At 44.0% G+C, this 13,211-nt stretch overlaps 2 protein-coding genes across 2 annotated transcripts in view; one reads left to right on the plus strand and one right to left on the minus strand.

The window, feature by feature from the left end:
- LOC146210163 (WD repeat and HMG-box DNA-binding protein 1-like) overlaps positions 1–13,211 on the plus strand; it is a 279,351-nt gene that overhangs the window by 230,529 nt on the left and 35,611 nt on the right. The window lies entirely within an intron of this gene.
- On the minus strand, positions 3,969–11,380 carry LOC146210164 (uncharacterized). Its single transcript, XM_084608259.1, has 5 exons — positions 11,116–11,380; positions 9,152–9,293; positions 7,460–7,548; positions 4,366–4,585; positions 3,969–4,151 (listed from the first exon to the last, which is right to left on the minus strand). The coding sequence occupies exons 1-5, from the start codon at positions 11,164–11,166 to the stop codon at positions 4,069–4,071; spliced, it is 585 nt and encodes a 194-aa protein (XP_084464385.1). The 5' UTR covers positions 11,167–11,380; the 3' UTR covers positions 3,969–4,068.

The following is a 13,211-nucleotide window of genomic DNA, read 5'->3' on the forward strand; positions in this document are numbered from 1 at the left end:
TTCCTCTTTCCATTCCAGCGGTTTGCTACTTTAACCTCCTGAATTTTCCTCCTTATGAGTAGTTCTACCTGTTCATAATCCCAGTCTTCCATGGGGCTTTTCTCTATTGGTTCCTCTATGTCTGCTACTATCTGCGCTATTTGATCGTCGTTTAATTTTGCGTTTACGTTTTGTCTAAGTTCCATTTCTCTTTTCATCAAGGGCCCCATCTGCAGACTAATACGTTTATGATCACTTCCCAGACTACACTCCCCTTCTTCGTCTATTTCCATTTTTGTGACCTTGCTCTAAATCTCCTGCGACATTAGACAATAGTCAATGGTCGTCTGCCTGTTGCGGAATTCCCACGTGATTTGGCCTTCACATTTTGTTTCTCTATTTACTATAACTAGATCGTGTCGCTCGCAGAAATCTAGCATTAGCTTCCCGTTACAATCCGTGTATCCATCCAGATCGTCGATGTGGCCGTTCATGTCCCCCAGCAGAATAATATTAGCCCCGTTTCCAAACTGGCTTATATCGTCACTGAGACATTCAACAAGATCCCTGTTTTCTTGCCTGCATTGATGTCCTGTTCCTAAATAAACTACCCCTAGCCATGTCCTTATGCCGGCAATGGTTCCTGAAACCCAGATATGTTCTTTACAAGATGATTTAATTGTTTGCCAATTTGTTCCCTGGTGTATCAACATACCTACCCCTCCACCCTTTCCTTCTGTTCTCGTTCTGTTGCAACCTTCGCAGACGTAGCCTTCTATAAACGGCGGATCTTCTAGATCCCTGAGATGAGTCTCGCAAAGAGCGTACACACCTATTTTGTCATCCTTCAACTGCTGTTTTATCTCTAGCCATTTCGCTTTTTTTCTACCTCCTTGCATGTTTATGTAGCTGATCCTAGTGTTAAATTTCTTTTTTGTACTTTTCTTTCTCGACCTACTCTTTGCCATTTTTGGGGGCTCAGCCTCCATTATTACACTTTCTTCTGCTTCACTTCTAACTACCTCTGTGCACGGAGTCCTCGCGGACCCCCTAAAAAAGCTACAGCCCTGCCTGCCAAGCGCCAGCCGATCTCTGCTCCGACCCTTCTGTTAAAATGAATGCCATCTTGCTGAAAAGCCCTACCAAAACCTGCTTTACGTACCTCCCTGTTTACCTCAACCACTTCGAAACGCTTCTCCAGGCTTAACTTTCTTATGTCCTGATTAACTGTCACCACGTCCTTTTCCATCTTTCCGTTCAATCCTAGCACCTCTGGTACTGTGCATACAACTATCTGCGCCTGCTGTGCTATCTCCCTGAACTCGCCAACTCCCTTTGCTAAACTTTCCACCACTCCTGCAGCGTCACCATTTAGGACATCGTTTAGACCCGCGGCTACTATTACCATACTGCGCTCTGCGGAATTCTTCAACAGCCTATTTTTACAGCCAAGATATCTCGCTTGCACCTGTTCATGTTAGAATCTCCGGCGATAAGCACCCGGGCCTTCTCTCTCCCTCTCCCAACTGTTGGCTCCTGCTTTCGGTTATCTGTGTCCTTATATCTGGGATTTTCATTCTTGCTTACTTCTTCCTTTTTTTCCGGCGTCTTAGCTGCTTCTAAACAACTCTGACGGTTCGGATCCGCCTGACCTACTTTGCTTATGCCTTCCATGCCAGTGCTGGCCCCAGCCACGTGGCCCGCATTGGAATGTTCGTCCTTGTTGGTTCCAAGGACAAAGTCGGCCCCTTTTTTTTTCAATTTGAGTAAGCTGTCCAAGCAGTTTCTGATTTTCCGTCCTTAGCAAACGTACTTCATTTTCTAAATCCTCCACACGAGACACTAAGCTGCCCCTTTCTTGGTCAAATCTATCTAGACGTGCATTCAGTACGCAACACCGACACAAAAAGTCGCTGCCTTTCGCTTCACCTACAGAGTCAAAACGCGTTTCTTTGAGATTAACCTGCGCCTCACACTGAGTACACTTTACCTTCTTTTGATTGCACATCTTAAGCACTCATCGACTGAACTATAACTATTACGAATTCTTAGAATATACAAATTGCCAAAAGAAGACACAAGAAACGACTAGCAAACACGTTTTAAAAACCAATTCTGCGAATGCCAATAGCCTAGAAAGAAAAATGTTTGTCTAAACAAGATAGCTAAACAATGAACGCCAAGAAAACCTAGCTGCCGGCACGAAAAACCAGGCCGCTAGGACCAAGAGCTAAAATCTATTCTTTAGGCTGCACCTAACCTAACTAGCTGAAAACGAAATAAAGTTAATAAAAGAAAGAACTCATATATTGACGTTTCGAAAGCTCCCGTTGTCGCCAGTCCGTCCGTTTCCGGTAGCCACGTGCAATCGGAGGAGCGATGGAACACGCGTCCGCACCACACGGCTGTCAATTCTGTCAACTTTTGTGTATGTGGCGCCATCTAGCGGCCGAGTTGTGAACAACCGCCATGCTGGTATGTGGGGTCCCATCCGCGGAACAGGCGACAAGTAGCGGAAATCGGCATTTTGGAGCTTTCGCGTGCAAATTTTTGCTTTCTGAATGTACCTAGCTGAAAGAAAAAAAAAGTTTTCAGTAGCAGCGAAGCCATTCGGTCAGAAATGACAAAAAATTATGCTCCTGATCAGGTCGGCTAAAGGCTACAAGCTTGATTACAATTAGTGTGTAACTTTTATGTGGCACAGAGAGGCGGCGGCTCACCACTGGTAGTGATGGCAGCTTTCGATCTACTTTTTATTCTTAAATGATTTCTAGAGACGGCTTACCGTAACAATTTGAGGAAAGAAAGAAAGCGAATGTAGCCGTTTCATGTCACGTTTAGGAGCAATGCTAATCGCGTTAGATTTGTTGGGTCAACCGGTCCTTCATATACTATTTACTGCTTCAGCGGCTACTGCGGAAGTTCCCACACCTCCGCTGGGATTCTGTTCTTTAGTATCCATTATCCATTTCGGATCCATTTACTCTACCCTGGCTACTTTGTTGGGTGACAATCAGGCAGGGTGTTCAAGCGTCCACTGCTAGGCAATCTGATTTCAGCATTACCTATATGACTCGACCACATGTTTGCCGGTGGGTAGTGGCGATTACTTGTCAACAGCGGAAGCTGCTATCCTGCAATATCTCTGACTGGGCGTTAGTTGCGTTTGTCTGACGCTGCCGTCATGCTTACTTCAAACTACAAGATGAAATATTGGAAAAATGATACCTATGGAATAGGGACCTTAAATTATGTTCCATAATGACCTCATCGAAAGTTGCTTTTGTCAACAATTATATAGCCCATTTGTCGTGGCAAGGTTTGCTTACTGCAAGCAATCGCTGCTATTCCTATGATCATATTCCCATTTATTATCGGTAGCAAAATCTTACGACATGCGTGTTTTAAAATATATATATATATATATATATATATATATATATATATATATATATATATATATATATATTGCTCGCCGCCGACTGGCCTCCTCCCAAAATTCTCAAAAAAGACGCCATGATTCTCACCACCGGGATGTCCACTACTCTCCGGGCTCTCTCGTCTTGCTCTGGACTCCCGCTCGTAAAGTTGGGCTGTGTGAGAAGCTCTTGCCACGCTATGCAGGACCCTACCGTGTTTTACGGCCAGTCACTCCTGTGACATACGAGGTCGCCCCTGTACATCCGCCGCGACAGTCCTCTATCCCTTATAAAAATGGGAACATCCTTTGAGTTCAATGTGAACTCAAAAAAGTCAGCAGGAAGCAACTTCCTCTGAACTGAGAATTGGCTACTGATTTTGAATTCACAGTGAATTAACTTTCTCTGACCATCCTGTGAATTTCCTTTGAGCTCCCAGTGAACAGACCGTTGTCAGTTTGAGTTGAGTTCACAGGCAGTGGCCAATTATTGGTTCAAAGGAAGTTCGAAGGAATGATGACTATGGGGTATTTGGTGGATGTTCGAAGGAAGTATGTTCAGACTGAAACATTTGTTTGTATGAGCTTATATTTATTTGAATAGATGTACTTCCTCTGTTTAGGCCTTGCAATTAGGCCTGCTTTCGAAGACCCTGCGACAAAAAATCGGATCACTGTCCACAATCCCAGTGCAAACATGCACAACTGCCGGTGACCACCTTGGCCAGTACTCCATTGAGCAAGCAGGTGTAGGCTGCAAAAAGAAAAAAAAAAACATTAGAAGCCTTCCTTAGCTTTTGTAAATTAAATATACAGAGCACGGACAGTGTGAGCGCCATGCAGGCACCACAGCATTATGCATTAAGGCAAGCATTATGGCCCTGACCATCACTGAAAAGTCAGCTGTTTGGACAATATTTCAGAATGCTCTTGCATCACATGCACAGGCTATGAGCTCAGGGACTTACAGATAACAGCATCCAATTTTGGGCAGTCCAGTGCCTTTTTTGGAGCTTCTACTTTGCGGGCATTGCAGACACGGCCATAGAGTGAGCTTTCTTCCAGTTCTTCAGGTGAGAACACAACCCGCACCAAGTTACACGCAAACTTTGTTGCTTGATTGCCCGCACTGAGTTTCATGCGGTCAATCAACTGCTGATTTACCATAATATTGCTGCCAATGTGCACCTGCAAGAACAAAAAGCAAATATTAGTACTATGACCAGTATTGTAACATACAACAATATTCCTTGATATGCAATAAGAAAATGAAGGGGCTTTACAAACAACAAAAAACTTAGACCAGCTTCAGAACATTCAAAGAAACCCCAAAACGCATAATTAAGGTCATTTGTTTGCAAGTAAAAATACACATTCAAGAAGCCGTACTTTAACATGTACAACAACGAAGGCATACGAAAACTATTGGATGTTTTTGACACCTTCCCGAGCGGTGTTTTGATCTAATTTTGAATGATGCCAAACATCTTTTAACATTTTTATTAGCATAACCTGACAATTGTGTACTATGTATTTAAGGTAACTAGCCAAAAAGAGGGCACATAATGCCCCGCAAAGGATTGAGCGCTAATAGTGCATTGCTATAGCAGAAGAAAAAACAAGAAAGAGATTTTTTAATGACCTAATTTATGCTTGCATTTCAACAATAAAAAAAAAAACAAATTTTAAGTCAGAAAATAAAGGGATTTACTCATCATTAACATTGCAAAGGCCATTAAAAGCCAGTTTAGACAGAGCACAGTGCCCACATTGTCACCTCCTGTTTAAAAATACTAAGATCCTTTTCGTACATCAGAAGCTCAACCAATTAAAAAAACTGCCAATGAAGGTTTAGTAAAAGCATGCACGCCCTGCTCTGTATGTGCTACTTTGAGGCAACATTTAGTTTCCAGCTTGCACAGGTAGCTTTCATAATTTAACCCCTCAAGCGCTTTGGACAAGCAGCTCGTCCTTGTAAAGCTGCCCTCAAGCCATTTTGGACGAGTGTAGCTTGTCCTTGCAGGATAGATCCTCACCCTGAGAGTTTTAGGCGAGTACAGCGCTCCTCTGTGGCTTAGGTCATGCGCCATTTGACAGATGGCACCACTGACCCGTTAACTGCTTTTTGTTCAACCGCTTGAAAGCCTTTTAAGCAGCCTTAATGAGAAAAATGGTGCCTGGTAGAGGCAACGCATGCACTGTTGGCTCGTCATCGCGGGAAAGAAGCTTTTCTTCGTTGCCATCCTCGCCATCCGAAGATGGCTCAGACACCAATTTTTGCATTGTTTTGGGAAGCGAAGACGACAGTGACGACATGAGTAGTTCTTCCGACGAAGATGATGACAGCTCAGACGATACTATTGCGAGTTCTGTGTCAGTGGATGAAAATTGATAACATTCCAATGAAACCCCCTGGGCTTCCATTCTTGTTCGTCCCTTGTAAAACAATTCCAGTTACCTCGCTATATGTTACTCGACTAGATTGCTGCTTATTGGCGGGCAGTTGATTTTTCACGTAATGAGCAATAAACTTCACTGCGCTCATTTGACTTAGTTTCTGGTTCAAATATTTTTGTCTCGGATACCTCCTTTTTTATTACACTACCAATAGAAACCAGCAGTAAAAATAAAAACTAAGGCGACACTTAAGCTCCGCCTTAAAGGGTATGATGCGACCAGTGTAGGCTACCACCCAACATATAAAGCCCTGCTTTAACCAAGCTGTATCAACATGTCTGCGTAGCCTAGGTGTAGCAAGCCTGACTCAGCATTGAAGAGCACTGGAATGTTGATTCGTATTTCACCTTCCCCCCCTCAAATGAACGACCGGAGTTAGCAGCTCCTCCTAACTTTTGGATATCATGTGGTCTCGTTAAGCCACACAAATCATCAAAGAATGTGTGTTCGGCCATGCCACGTGCCAGCGCCATGCTCTTGATGTTTCACTCACAACACAGACAACAAATTTTCATGTAATGGGGCCTTTAACGATATCGTAATTTTAAGCAATTTAACTACAAATCTCGAAATAATAGTGCTCAAGGGGTTAAAGTGAAATTGAACTATTGTTGGATCAGCTTAAGAAGCCACTCCTCAAAGGAGACCCTCCTGGCAATACCATGGTGGTTAATTGCCTTTGACTTGCCAGAGTGACATTGCAGGTGGCTGTCAGGTGCAAGTGGATTATCTGCACATTAGCTTGAATACCATGATGACTGGCCCAAGTCGCTAAAATGACTGATTAGAGGAGCACCAGCTGCGTCATTCGAGTTGTAGTGCAAAAAGATGGCCTTCCGAGATTGATAACCTAAGAAATTGCTGAATATTAAACAAGCTAATGGAAATCTCTTTTCTGATGAAAAGGGCTTTGCTATAGCCCAAGCGAAGTATGCTCAACAGGAAGCGTAAACAAAAGTAACCTTGCACTTCCGATCACTACAGCTTTCACAAAAACTCTTCCAAATCAATGTACACACGAATGAAGTAACAGTCACTAAAATGAAAGGAAGCAGTTGGGATTTTTTTTCATGGTTGTTTTGACGAATTTAAGAAAATAGCACTGTCTGTCTTTTGTAGTTTCTATTAAATTGACATTCATTTAAAATATCATTATGCTACTAATTATGCAGTCTGTGAGCCCAGCCTCATAAAGAGCATCCCGGCCACGGCAGCCGCTTTTCAGTGGAGCCGAAACGCAAAGTGCCCGTGTGCTCTGTGTTGTCGGTGCACGTTAAAGAACCCCAGGTGGTCGAAATTTCCAGAGCCTTGCACTACAGTATCTCTCATAGCCTGAGTCGCTTTGGACATTAAACCCTAAGAGCCAACCAATCATAAAGAGCATTGCTTCTTGCCTATCTCTGAATTCAGTGACTGCTGACTTCATTCACATGGATAATGAGCTCCTCGTTTCCCTATCCCTGCACACTTCTCAATGGAAGTGCATGACTTGTGGCAGTGCTATCATAAAGCTAGAACCAAGTTCTTGTGTGACCCTTAAAGAAGTTTCATCGAGAAAGGCAGTAATGAGGACAACCATGCAGACACTAGACTAAAGCAACGAACCTGAGCCTCGGTTGGCAGCACAACTGCTTGTGTTGTACACGCAGCATTATTAACAGATTCCGTCAGCTGATTGACCAGCTCAGCAACATCTGAAAAAAAAAACGAAAAAGGAAAGCTGAAACAAAACATACTATTTCATCACTAGCAGCAGCAGCCCATGTAACATTCACCACAGGAGAAAAGCCTTTTCTTTGCCATTGACTGCATGACCAACCCTTTTCTGTCACCAAATGCGGCATTCAAAATTTAGCTGCTAGACACTGGCATCACTCACGCACTCAAGGCGCCCTATCAGCGGTACATAATCTAGGGGATGCTGATAGCAATTGATGCCAATGCTGACATCCCACTTCTGATCTCTTTGTTCGCTGTGGAAATGCCTGGATTGAATTAACTGCGGAGGACGTTGTAACTACAGTGCAACTGACGGGTGCTGCTATTGCTTAGAATGAATTCATGGGTGCGGATGATGATGCCGAGATAGCTGTGAGCGCTTTAACAGAAGTTAGTCAGATCACATCCCTGAAACAGTTTGTCAGTAGCAAGAGCCTTGGTCAGCATGCAATATACATGTATGGCGGCAGCAATACGCCATACATTTGGACAAAGGCTGACACTCGAGTGTGTAGCTGATACTCGATAGCCCATGCTTCACCTATCTCGTGTCTGTCTTTCGTGTCGACATTTGCTAACATGGTGTAGTGACCGAGTTAAGTTAGGCAGATTGCTGAGCCAGGTGCCGAGCTTGGACAAGCATAAATTTCCTGTTGTGAAAAAAAAAACACCACCTAAGTGACCAAAATGGCACAGGAAAATGAAGCGCATGCCATAAGGACCCCAAGGTCCAAGACAGGACGAGGCCACATATGATAATTTCATACAAATTTAGATTTTTTGCTGTTTCTCCTGCGCTCATTCTAGATGCACCTCATCATTTGCAGGAGACTCTGAGGTTAAAATCTGAGCGAATCAAGGGTTCTATTCAGATACGCCGTCCACAGTAATGCAAGAGCACCACAGACCTGCCGCACCCATCTGGCTACAACTTATACCCCGTGAATGTGTTTGAACCTAATGCAGCTCTCCGGGTTCACTGGAGCGTTGTTGTCACCGACCACTCCAGAACAGAAAGGAACCCGATCCCGCACCTGTTTTTCGGCCTCGGCATGAGCAGCACAAACCAGCACAGGTGCTCACCTTGAGTGACATTTGTTTACCATGCATTTTCATGCAGCTATCACATACGACAACAGGCTCAATCTCAGATGCATGCCGATCCCAAGCAATGACCTGTGACACGCAAGTCACTGTAACACAAACAAAGCATGCTTGCAGAGCAGGAGTGGCAGCAGTTCATCTGCTACGTGCACTGCAAGCATGGTGGTTGGTGGCGTCATGCAGCAGCGCCACGGTGTAGCTGAGCACTACTGTACACCACCTATAATGTGTTGCAAAGACTACAGGAAGAACACCAATCCTAATCCTCAGTGTAGGGGGAACCTTATTGAAGCAACATAATCTTACTGGTGCTTTTACTAGGACGTGCTACAGACAAAGAGGTCTTATTCATTTAAGAGTTAGCACTTGAATTTGTTATGCTTTACGTAGCATCTGGTGACACAGCAAATAATTTCAGTCTCATGGCAATGGAGATTAGCATTCCAATGGCTTCAGAAAAAAGCGATCACATACCAAGCATCTGACGTGCTTCATCTCTTGCGGCCTTATATTTCTTCATTCTTTTCTTTTTTGCAGACTCCACTTCATCCTCAAGCTCCAGGACTCTCTTTTTTGCATCTGTTGGCTTAGACATTTTGTCACAGCTGCAGTTTTCCTGCAAAACGACATGTGGCAAGGTCTATTCACTAAATTGTATTTGCACTCAAATGCATCATACAAAAATTATTCTGTATAACGCATTGTGCAGATATCTGGTTCCACACATGGGATTAGCAAAATAGTGACCAAATGAAGACCACTGACAAGAGAAACGTAGCATGGACACTGTTTAGGGTTCAAAGCAACACTTCTTAAGGAGGAACATTAGCCCTTGAGCAAACCTTGGCACATAAAAGGACACGGTAATGTTTAACTGCGAGCTGACACCATCCAGCATCACTACTGCTCAAGTGGGCAGAATGCCCACTTGAGCAGTAGTGGACAAAACAAAGGATGCATTTCCAGAAAAACAGTTTGAGCTCCCACGCATACCGTAAAACATAGCCACTCTGCTTTATGGTAGGTTCACGGTGTTTTATGTCCCAAAGCGACTTAAGCTATAGCGATGAGGGATGCCGTAGTGGTGGGCTCACCTGGGGTTTTTTAATGTGCAAATTACATCATACAGTACACAGTCAACTTGCATTTCACCTCCACTGAAATGCGGCCATGAATGCTGGGATTGTACTCATGTACAGTCGTGAGCTTTATGAAAGGGAGCACGCGATCCCGTGGCAGACAACCTCGTCCTGAATTAGTGGCAAAGCGCAACGGCAGCATTGAAAATGAAGTGGAGAGAGCGGTGCTCTTCCACCTGTTGGCCGTACCCCGTGCACTGGGAGCAACTTTTAGATCGGCAGCTAAAAATCATTGCAGCATTATGCTTTGAAGTAGGATGGACAGTTGGGCGAGTTGGTACAATTGCATAGTCGGTGGAACAGCGCGAAAAGACGAAACACACTCTCTTATTGTGTGCTTCGTCTTTTCGTGCTGTTCCACCCACTAAGCATTATGCTGTTGGTAACTGATATCACTGCTGGCCTTGCTACGCTCTGACCTAGCGACCCAGCGTAGTCTGGTAACTCAGGCAAAAGCGGCAGCCCAGGCCACTGCGGTCTTGGAATGGCGACTCCATGCACTGCACCCCCCCCCCCACACACACACACACTTCTTTTGTTTTCCTTTTTTTTTTCTTTTTGAAATAAAGTTTTCTCTCCCTGCGCGAAATCTGGAGAAAGGCTGGTAGCGAAGAAAGGAAGGCTGGCAGCGAAGAAAGGAAGCATGTTTGATGCTTCAATAAAAAGAAACAAAGAAATGAACATGAAAATAAATGAATGCGACAAAACGTTGGGCGCTTTTATCTGCTTAAATTTCAGTCGCCTGCAGCTGTGAAAGCGTCCGTTTCGCTGCTACACTACCAATTGTCTCGGAACGAGCACCCTGGGCATATTTAAAACTTGTTCTAAATCAGCTTCAATAATCAAGGAGCTGCCATTCTCTATGCCGCACCGTACCGAGACAACGGTAAGAACAGAATCTTTTTTTTTCTTTTCTTTTTTTTTTTTTTTTTTTTTACGGAGCCCAAATTGGAAGCCTACTCCTGTTATCACGAAACACCTAGAAATGCCATTTGCTGTGTAAACAGGGAGAATCAGGTCCACGTAACGACAGCAGGCGCGTTTATTCTACTTCTTATTTCCGCAAATTCTGTTCATTAGGCTTTTTTTTATTATTTCACGTAATTCCCGGAATCAACTGTCTGTCTACCCCGTGCACCATGTGCACTACTGTCACCTGCCGGTTAACACAATGCGGTCGTAATGCGGGCATGTAAACGACTTCGCGACACGACTCACCGCGAGTAGCAAAGGAAGGTGTTTTCACCGGTGAACATTATTACGAAAACGAAAAGAGACAAGAGACGTTTGACTACTTACCCACTCCGAGGCTGAACGCAGGAGAGTACGACCCCTCCTTCCATTGGGCATGTAGTACTCCTTGGTTCAGAATAATCTTCCAGTATTTTGGATTATCGACCAGTTTCGCCTGCAGTTCTTTTGATTGTAGGTTTCTTACGGGGTATGCGTACCACTTTTGAGCGGTCGCCCATTTAACAAGACGTGATCGGCCATTAGCACTACTCACGCTGTGAAAACACGACGAACAGAACGAACGCGAACAATCAACTTCCTACAGTCATGAAATACATAGTGAAGTATGCCGCCGGCTGTTCTCACGAAAACGATAGCGCTAGAGTCTCAAGCGCCATTTCGAACGAATCAAAATTTTAAATTCACTTTTGCAAAATTTAACAAACTTTTAAAATAAAAACTATGATTAAAAACAACCTTAAGATTTTGTTTTTTTACTAATGATATGTGATGCGTAAAAAACGCAAATAATTTAAGCAAATTATTGTCACTAGCGACAGCAGCGCTCTTTTTTTTTGAAGCGGAATTCTTGTGGTGCGTGTCAATCTTCATTGGTTTTACTCAACGTGAGAACGTTGGTTTTACTGGCAGTTCTTGGTAACCTCGGCTGCGTGGGTTTCTTGTGCACGATGGTGCCGACGTCGCCGACGTATTAATTGCTGGTCTCTACACTGTGATAGGAGGTAAACGAGCTTGACTTTCGTGAATAGTGTGACACCCGGCGCTAGGCATATCGTGAAGTGCATTTAACGGCAGGCTTTTGGAGCCGTTATCGATGGTGCTGCGATAACCGCCTACCCGTCGCCTACCTGTCGCACGCACTGGAAGTGCCACCACGGTAAAAGCGTACTTGCGCGACGTCAACGTCGCGCCGTACCGAGGTGCACTAAATCACGACGGAAGCAGGCCGCGCTTGCTAACAGCGTCGCTGCGAGCCAAGCGTTGCCAGGCTGCAGTGCCGACCCAAATACTGAAGAACCCTGCCAGCCCTACGCCGAGCTTCGCTGCGTACCGTGTCAGAGTGCTGAAGCAGCGGTCACAGATGTAGACGCCGTCTCGACTCTCGCGCATGCATCGCCATCAAAGTAGCGGGCTGCGAAAGCGATGAATTTGAACCACCTGGTATTCTTTAGCATGTATGAAAATTCTTGAATGTGTTATATTTTATGTAAAAAAAAATTCAGAGGGGCAAGACATAGACCAAGTAATGCCACACACACAAAAATAAGCACAAGAAATGCATGAAAAGAAAGTTATCTTTACAATTAAGGACAAAGGGAGGAAGGGGTGAATATTCTTGGTCCTTGTGTGGTGACTAAGAAGAAACTCGCGCTAAAAATAAGGTCTAGCGCATGAAAAAAAAAATAGCATGGATTCAAAATAAAATGAAAAAAAAAATGAAAAAGATGTTTACTTGCACAGCAAAGAAACGAATGCGATTGTGTATATTTTGATAAATGTATGATTGGTTTATTCTAAAAAGTTGAGAAGTTAAAAAAAAGCAAGGGATACTCATGAAAGAAAAAAACGAGAAGTAGAGCTGAAAAGAATGAGCTTCGTATGTTTTCACTTAAGAACAAAAAAAGAAGGTTATGATGCATAAAGAGTAAAGGGAACTTACTTCCTCTTTACTTGAGGACAAACGAAGGAAGGTCATTATTGGTATTGCCAAAGAGAGCCAGTTTAAAAATGAGCTTCCTTCTGTCAAAATAAAGGAAAGTCTCAACAAGGTGAGCTCAAAGGAAACTTCCTTTAGTCAAAAGAAAGGAAAAGTCTATAGGAAGGCTGTTCAGGAAGCAAAAAGGAAAAACAAAGGAAGTAAAAAGGCAAATTCCATTTTCATAAGGGATGCCACGCTCCGAGATTGTTCATGTCGCCAGAATGAAGCCGTACTACCCCTGCAGTAGTATGTCCTAGTGCGCACCGGGACTGTGCTTTTCGTGGCGGGGTAATGTTACGTATATGCCACCGAAGAGGACGACGATAGAAAATAGAGAGACGACGAAGCAGAAGAAACCGTTGAGCTTACCTGAACGCCTGCTGTGTTCTGCTCTGCTGTGCTGTGAACACTTGCTCATCACCTGCTATGGTTTCCTGTGCTA

This window comes from Amblyomma maculatum, chromosome 1, assembly GCF_055883805.1.
Source record: "Amblyomma maculatum isolate TAMU_Amacu chromosome 1, ASM5588380v1, whole genome shotgun sequence".
Classification (NCBI taxonomy): domain Eukaryota; kingdom Metazoa; phylum Arthropoda; class Arachnida; order Ixodida; family Ixodidae; genus Amblyomma; species Amblyomma maculatum.